At 44.5% G+C, this 9,021-nt stretch overlaps 1 protein-coding gene across 1 annotated transcript; it reads left to right on the forward strand.

Moving 5' to 3' along the window:
• Positions 1 to 6,026: 6,026 nt before the first annotated feature.
• Positions 6,027 to 6,740, forward strand: LOC138369929 (DNA-directed RNA polymerase II subunit RPB1-like). The gene has a single exon (XM_069333681.1). The coding sequence runs from the start codon at positions 6,027 to 6,029 to the stop codon at positions 6,738 to 6,740; it is 714 nt and encodes a 237-aa protein (XP_069189782.1).
• Positions 6,741 to 9,021: the final 2,281 nt, after the last annotated feature.

Below are 9,021 nucleotides of genomic sequence, written 5' to 3' on the forward strand. Positions count from 1 at the left end.
AGTCTAGACGCCGGTGGAGAGAGGTGGTGGCCGCTGACCTGGGGCCAGATTCACGAAGCAGTTACGCAAGCACTTACGAACCAGGGGCCAGATTCACGAAGCAGTTACACAAGCACTTACGAACCAGGGGCCAGATTCACGAAGCAGTTACACAAGCACTTACGAACCAGGGGCCAGATTCACGAAGCAGTTACGCAAGCACTTACGAACCAGGGGCCAGATTCACGAAGCAGTTACGGAAGCACTTTTGAACCTGTACATCTTTTCTCAATCTTTGGCGGCTTTGTTTACAATTATTAAACCGTTAATGAGCTCCGAAGCACCAGGAGGCTGTTTATAACAATAACAACAGTTAATTGGCAAGTTTTCACGCTTGTAAACTGTTTAATAAATGTAACCAAAGCCGTCAAAGATTGAGGAAAGATGTACACGTTCGTAAGTGCTTGCGTAACTGCTTCTTGGTGAATCTAGTCCGCTCTTATGTGGGCAAATGTTGATGGAATTGTAGATTTTGGCCACAACGACGATGTACCATCATTCAACACTTATTCCTGGAAGTTGGCGAGGTGAACAGCTTACTGGCGTAACTTAACTTACCGGAGAGTCATCCTCTCGTATCCCAACAAGAACAGCAACAAGAACATGAACAAAGACAACAACAGTGGCTGACACAGACATCACAATAACGTGATGCATCAAATGAATAAATCCACAAGGGCCGTGACGTAGCTCAGTCGATTAAGGCACTGTCTGGGATGCTCCCGGACGCAGGTTCGAATCCTCGTCACGGTCCTTGTGGATTTGTTCAACAGTGGCTGGTTACAGCTAAATGACTTGTCAAACAATGAACAAACAACACTCACCTTGAGCAGTGGAGCCAGGAGTCAGCTGGGCCTCTGTAAATACAACACAAAGTTTTAATATTTAAGACCTCGATATAAGCCTAACATGCTGTATATATATAAACTGGCTGCCTGTCCCACGACACAATGAATTATGACTTTAATATATATATATATATATATATATATATATATATATATATATATATATATATATATATATATATATATATATATATATATTGGGAGGTGTTGATCTTTGGGGTATTTAAATACTCCGAAATTACCATCTCTTTTAAGGGTCTGAGCGGGTGGTGGAGCGGGTTAAGGCGTACCTGTTATGCCAGTTGCTGGAAGGCTTCTGTGCTGGCTAGGGTTCGAGTCCCCTGGTGGGAAAGTGTTCTAAAGTTGTATATATATATATATATATATATATATATATATATATATATATATATATATATATATATATATATATATATATATATATATATATATATATATGCGAACAAGCCAGAATGGTCCCCTGGACAATATGCAACTGAAAACTCACACCCCAGAAGTGACTCGAACCCATACTCCCAGAAGCAACGCAACTGGTATGTACAAGACGCCTTAATCCACTTGTCAAGTGGATTAAGGCGTCTTGTACATACCAGTTGCGTTGCTTCTGGGAGTATGGGTTCGAGTCACTTCTGGGGTGTGAGTTATATATATATATATATATATATATATATATATATATATATATATATATATATATATATATATATATATATATATATATATATATATGAGTATTCTCATAAACGCGCATATTGTAACACAAAATTGCCTTTAGAATCTGTGTGATGCAACCCATCATACAACTCCATGATGGTTTTTTCTTTTTCCTTGACAGTCTCTCCTTAAACTTCCTCTCTAACACAAATTAGTTTGGCTCCTTCGCCAAATCTCTGGGACAAAAATATGAATACATTTTCAACGTCATCCGAACCCGGGCTAATTAATTTAAAAGTAAAAATGTGAGTTACGAGAGAAAGTGTTACCTATTACTCTTAATTACAAATTCCTGTTTCTGATCTTACTCATCTTTACGGGTAATATTGTCGCTGTGCGTTGATTAAAACACAAAATATGGCAACAAAGCAGGAAGATAAAGAGAAACCAGAAGCCAAACAAGAAAGGAGTAAATTGGAAGCTCTGGCTTGAACTTTGAAGATAGTAGAATATATCTATATGTAAGCTTATCTATATATCTATATGTAAGCTGTGTGAGAGTGTTTGGTATGTAGTGCTTCGGCTATATATGAAATACTCTTAGTTCTTGCACTAATATCTATATGTAAGCTTATCTATATATCTATATGTAAGCTGTGTGAGTGTGTTTGGTATGTAGTGCTTCGGCTATATATCAAATACTCTTACTTCTTCCACTAATCGTATTGCAAATCATTGCACTTTCCAGTGTTGGTTTAATGCTTCAGGAGATGCGGATTCCACAGTAAAGGTTGAATTATTTGTATTTAGGATTTTAAGCGACGTTCTAACGTTGATTCGCTCCTCCGTGTGCTCGGGTGTTATCCTCTTGATGTGTGTCTTAGAAAATCTCTCTCTAATACATAGACAATACTCTCTCTCCAAAAGATGGCGGGGAGAAAGGAGAGGTGATACACAACTTCAGTTGTATCCACTCACATGTGGTTGCCTCCTTCCATTCCTAAAGTATTCTTTCACTAATGCTGTAGATGCCTCATGGGGTCAGATTCACGAAGCAGTTACGCAAGCACCTGCGAACCTGTACATCTTTTCTCAATCTTTGGCGGCTTTGTTTACAATTATTAAACAGTCAATGAGCTCCGAAGCACCAGGAGGCTGTTTATAGCAAAAACAACAGTTGATTGGGATGTTTTCATGCTTGTAAACTGTTTAATAAAACCAAAGCCGTCAAAGATTGACGAAAGATGTACAGGTTCGTCAGTACTTGCGTGACTACTTCGTGAATCTGGTTCCCCGGTCTCCATTGTCTTCATCCCATCACACATGATGGAGCGGAACTCTGACAGCCACGTGTCTACCCATCACCACCACTATGCCCCCCCTAACACTACTGTCACCACCACTACTACCACGACCCCCCTCCTACAACTATTCCCACCATCACCACGACTCCTCTCCAACCACCACTACCACAGCGTCTCTATGTCAACCACGTGAATGTTCCTACTAATATGTCAACACAGGGGAAGTGTGGTTATTGCCATGCATGTATTACAACCTCTTGCTGCTCACCATGTTGTAGAGTAGCGTAGGTAGTGACAACCGTGTTCTCCCAGTCACGGGCCGTGTCATGTGTCATGAACCGTGTCCCGTGTCATGAACGTGTCATGAACCGTGTCATGTGTCATGAACCGTGTCATGTGTCATGGACCGTGTCATGAACGTGTCATGAACCGTGTCATGTGTCATGGACCGTGTCATGTGTCATGGACCGTGTCATGAACGTGTCATGAACCGTGGCATAGATTGTCCCACGAGTGGAGACAGCTGAACAGTTTAGATGTGTATTCATGAATTTAGAGTGAAGGTTGTCGGGGGTGGGCAGGAGGAGGAGGCCGAGGGCAGGCCGAGGGCAGGCCGAGGGCAGGCCGAGGGGAGAGGGTAGGATGGAGGATTATGTTGAGGGATGACAGGTAATCCCTCTTCTCTTGACCATCGTAATTAGCATAGGTGGTTCACTTATATTATTAGGGTCAGGCTCGTCGCCAGGAGAGAGAGAGAGAGAGAGAGAGAGAGAGATGAGAGAGAGAGAGATGAGAGAGAGAGAGAGAGAGAGAGAGAGAGAGAGAGAGAGAGAGAGAGAGAGAGAGAGAGAGAGAGAGAAAAAAAAAAGTGAGGCCGGGCTCCATTGTCAAACATTTTTATTTGTCATTATTTCCTACCACAGACGTGGCCAGACATTTACAATGCTAACCAGCATATAAACATTTTATTCTGTCCTCCATGGACAGGGTTAGAGATCCGTTAATCATACAATTCAATGATTTGTTGAACAATTAACCTCAGGTGATTATAGTGCTTTTAAAATGCTAATCTAACCTACATACATGAATGCTCAAGATGTACGTCTCTCCTACAATACAGACGTATGTGTTGAAGTACGGTTTTATGTAATGTTATGTGAGTTTACAAAGCTGAAATACAACTCTAATCAACTTACACTTGTATGACACCACCCCGTACACACTTACACACACACACATTATATATATATAATGTGAGAAAGCTGAATGAACGCGCAAGCCATATATCACTAAGAACTCTTTGACCCGCCCAGGATTCGAACCCATGCCGTCCAGGATCACCCCTAAACGATCATTGGTGCGGTGGTCACGGTACAGTGTACGCTTAGGGGTGATCCTGGACGGCATGGGTTCGAATCCTGGCCGGGTCAAAGAGTTCTTAGTTAGATTATATATATTATATATACATTATATATATATATACATTATATATATATATATATATATATATATATATATATATATATATATATATATATATATATATATATATATATATATATATATATGTCGTACCTAGTAGCCAGAACTCACTTTGTAGCCTACTATTCAAGGCCCGATTTGCCTTATAAGCCAAGTTTTCCTGAATTAATATATTTTTTCTAATTTTTTTTCTTATGAAATGATAAAGCTACCCATTTCATTATGTATGAGGTCAATTTTTTTTTATTGGAGTTAAAATTAACGTAGATATATGACCAAACCTAACCAACCCTACCTAACCTAACCTAACCTATCTTTATAGGTTAGGTTTGGTTAGGTAGCCGAAAAAGTTAGGTTAGGTTAGGTTAGGTAGGTTAGGTAGTCGAAAAACAAATAATTCATGAAAACTTGGCTTATTAGGCAAATCGGGCCTTGCATAGTAGGCTGAGAAGTGCGTTCTGGCTACTAGGTACGACATATATATATATATATATATATATATATATATATATATATATATATATATATATATACATAGTGGAGAGAGGCAGAAAGAAGGAATGATGGAAGGTGTGATGTGGTATTTGGCGAGGCCCTGGAAGCCCCAGCAGGAAGTCTCATTATAAGGCTTTCTTCTGTCCCTGCCTGAGTCGGGGAGGCCGCTCCTCGCTTAATTATTTACACAATGTGCCCAGGAACCTCCTACCTGCCTTCCTCTCCTCCACACCAATGACATTTTTTGTTTACTTCTTACCTGAAATATTGACTAAAATATTCTGAAAGTTGAATGTAAGGCGAGGTTAAAATTGATGTATTATGAAGTGATACTGCATATGTGTATTACGCTATACATAGTGGGTAACATATACTTTAAGAGCAAGAAGAACATTAATGACTTCAATATGTAGAGAAAACATCTCCTTCAAAGTGCCTGATATATCCAGACCAATATCAAAATAATCCAAGGATACAACGATAATAGAGTATGTTGACCAGACCACACACTAGAAATTGAAGGGACGACGACGTTTCGGTCCGTCCTGGACCATTCTCAAGTCGATTGTGATGAGGACAGGTAGGGACAGGCATTAAATAGGCAAGAGAGAGCTGAGGAGGAAAGTCAGGTGTAGGGGATAGTAGTAATGAGAACTGCAGCAGGCCTATTGGCCCATACGAGGCAGCTCCTTTTATAACCACCGAAGGAGATAGTAAGTTTCGGTCCAGGACGGACCGAAACGTCGTCGTCCCTTCAATTTCTAGTGTGTGGTCTGGTCAACATACTTCAGCCACGTTATTGTGACTCATCGCCTGCACAACGATAATAGATTTTAGACATAGCGGAAGTACTACATATCAAACACTCGTCTAATTATCAACAGGCACCTTAGACTTTGACACATGCTACGATCCTTAAGACAAAGACAAAGTTGTCGGCTCACACCTCATCTCATGACGCAGCCCACATCGACACGGAAATGCCTCGTGGTACATAGAATTCTGTTAATTCTGCTCCTTTTTCAACTTCCTTCCCGTGACGAGGAAGATAGGAAATATATGTAAGAATAACTCTATAATCATTGTTCAATCAAGGATGAAGAAAGACGAAAAATTCGAAAGCTTTTGTGCATTTATACATTTTCAAGGAGTACACTACAGATAGTTGGCTATACGAAGTGACATGACTCCCGAAGTGGACGACACGATTCCAGAAGCGAACGACACGACTCCAGAAGAGGACGACACGACTCCAGAAGCGGACGACACGACTCCAGAAGCCGACGACACGACTCCAGAAGCGGACGACACGACTCCAGAAGCCGACGACACGACTCCAGAAGCGGACGACACGACTCCAGAAGAGGACGACACGACTCCAGAAGAGGACGACACGACTCCAGAAGAGGACGACACGACTCCAGAAGAGGACGACACGACTCCAGAAGAGGACGACACGACTCCAGAAGAGGACGACACGACTCCAGAAGAGGACGACACGACTCCAGAACCGGACGACACGACTCCAGAACCGGACGACACGACTCCAGAACCGGACGACACGACTCCAGAAGCCGACGACACGACTCCAGAAGCCGACGACACGACTCCAGAAGCCGACGACACGACTCCAGAAGAGGACGACACGACTCCAGAAGCCGACGACACGACTCCAGAAGCGGACAACACGACTCCAGAAGCCGACGACACGACTCCAGAAGCCGACGACACGACTCCAGAAGCGGACAACACGACTCCAGAAGCCGACGACACGACTCCAGAAGCCGACGACACGACTCCAGAAGCGGACAACACGACTAGTTACACAACTCCACATTTCTCACACATCGCGACAACAATGAGTCAACATCACTTACACATCCCTGAGTTTACTTAGCAAAAATTTCTACTTTTAGTACAAGAGGATTGAGTGACCTTGCTTCCGATTACTATAGGTCCGTGCCTGGCCCTTACCCTGATTACCCCTACCCCTAAGACTTCCCCTCCCTCCCCTCTCCCCATAGCTTTTACCTCGCCACACCCTATATCAGCCACACCCTTTACCTGCCTGAGCCATCACCCGCCTAGCTCACCCACCTCACATCACCCCTCTGACACATGAGGGCACCGCAGTGCAGAATTCATCGCTCTCTCGGTATCTCCTCCCTTTACCACCTTCGATTTCCCTAATGGTCCGAGTTTGACCTGAAGGCCCACGTGGTGGCCCAGGGTTCGTCCCCCTGCCCCCCCCCCTCCTTCCTGCTCTCTCTCTCTCTCTCTCTCTCTCTCTCTCTCTCTCTCTCTCTCTCTCTCTCTCTCTCTCTTTTAGTCATTGTCAAAGATGGTCACTCATTATTTTTCAATTTCACTCGTCATTCTGTATATTTTTTTGTTCGGGTCTTCCTTATTTTCATTCCTATCCTGTCTCCTAATTCCTCTTTTTTCTCCCTCTCTACCTTTGTTCCTCTTTCCACCATTCCTTCCCCCAGTTCCCTCTGCTTCATTTCAGTCTTCGGGGTCCAGACACCGCTAATGAGTCACAGTGAGGGAAGGGAGGGGGTCGTGCTGGTATCTGTTAGGGGGGGTGGGGGAGGGGAGAGGGGGGTTAACTATCTGTTATATGTGAGGGTGAGGGGTGGGGGGGGTGAGGGGTGAGGGGAGGGGGGGGGGTGAGGGGGGGGTGAGGGGGGGTGAGGGGTGGGGGGGGGTCGACTTTGAATAATCATTGCAGGCAGGTATGCTTGCCTACATGCTTGCCTGACTGCCTGCTTGACTGCCTGCTTGACTGCCTATCTGCCTGCTTGACTGCCTATCTGCCTGTTTGACTGCCTGGCTGCCTGCCTGGCTGCCTGCCTGGCTGCCTGCCTGTCTGCGTGCCTGCCTATCTGTTTGCCTGTTTGCCTGCCTGCCTGCCTGCCTGCCTGCCTGCCTATCTGCCTTACCTGCCTGCCTGCCTGCCTACCGGCCTGCCTGCCTGACTACCTGCCTGCCTGCCTGCCTGCCTGCCTGCCTGCCTGCCTATCTGCCTGCCTGTCATCTGCCTGCCTGCACACTTGTGCACTGTCAGATAGTCTAGGACACAGCATCATACACAAGACTAGTGCACCAGTTGGAGACGGAGGCACGATATGCAAGATACTCTTGCTCAAAAGTAAACACCTCAGCGACAACGAGCAGTAAATCCTAGTGAGAGGAGCGATGCCAGAGAGGCAAGATGTCTTTCCCAAGCAGAGAGCCGCTTGGGCCAATCCAGTCTCTGATACATGTTAGTGATCAAGCCAGAGGGGAATAGCTTCGTTCTTCTCAATATTTGCTAATGATGCGTTATTTATGAGGACTAATTCAGAAGACGCTAACAACAAACTACAAAAGTTTAACTGAAGGAATGGTTCAACAAATGGCTACTAGAGTTTAACTCCAGCAAGTGCAATGTAAAGAATCACAAAATCTGTTTCCCGGAGTAAATATCAAAGAAATAACATTAGTTTTGTATGCGAGGCCCCCCCCCCCCACACACACACAGGGGGCCTGGTAGATAGACCGCAGGACTCGTAATTCTGTGGCGCGGGTTCGATTCCCGCACCAGGCAGAAGCAAATGTGCACAGTTTCAACACACAGTTGCAAGTGTGCACAGTGTGTGTGTGACTCATAGGAAGAGTCGTGGCCAGACAGGGAGGTCAGACTTGGCGTTCACGCGGTCACCAGTTCCAAATTTTTAACCCTGTCGTAGCTCAGTCGATTAAGGCAGTGTCTGGGACGCTCCCGGGCGCAGTTTCAAATCCTCGTCACGGCCCTTGTGGATTTGTTCATTTAACTAATCTCTGTTGTTCTGAACAACTCAGATAGTTGAACTCTTTAGGGGCCTCGTAGCCTGGTGGATAGCGCCCAGGACTCGTAATTCTGTGGCGCGGGTTCGATTCCCGCACGAGGCAGAAACAAATGGGCAAAGTTTCTTTCACCCTAAGTGCCCCTGTTACCTAGCAGTAAATAGGTACCTGGGAGTTAGTCAGCTGTCACGGGCTGCTTCCTGGGGGGTGTGTGTGGTGTGGGAAAAAAAAAAAAAAAAAAAAAAAAAAAAAAAAAGTAGTTAGTAAACAGTTGATTGACAGTTGAGAGGCGGGCCGAAAGAGCAAAGCTCAACCCCCGCAAAAACACAACTAGTAAACACACACACACA

This window comes from Procambarus clarkii, chromosome 30 (assembly GCF_040958095.1).
Source record: "Procambarus clarkii isolate CNS0578487 chromosome 30, FALCON_Pclarkii_2.0, whole genome shotgun sequence".
Taxonomy (NCBI): Eukaryota; Metazoa; Arthropoda; class Malacostraca; order Decapoda; family Cambaridae; genus Procambarus; species Procambarus clarkii.

Excerpts from the sequence above, each read along its gene's own strand:
- LOC138369929 (XM_069333681.1), top strand. The coding sequence starts at position 6,027 with ATGACTCCCGAAGTGGACGACACGATTCCAGAAGCGAACGACACGACT.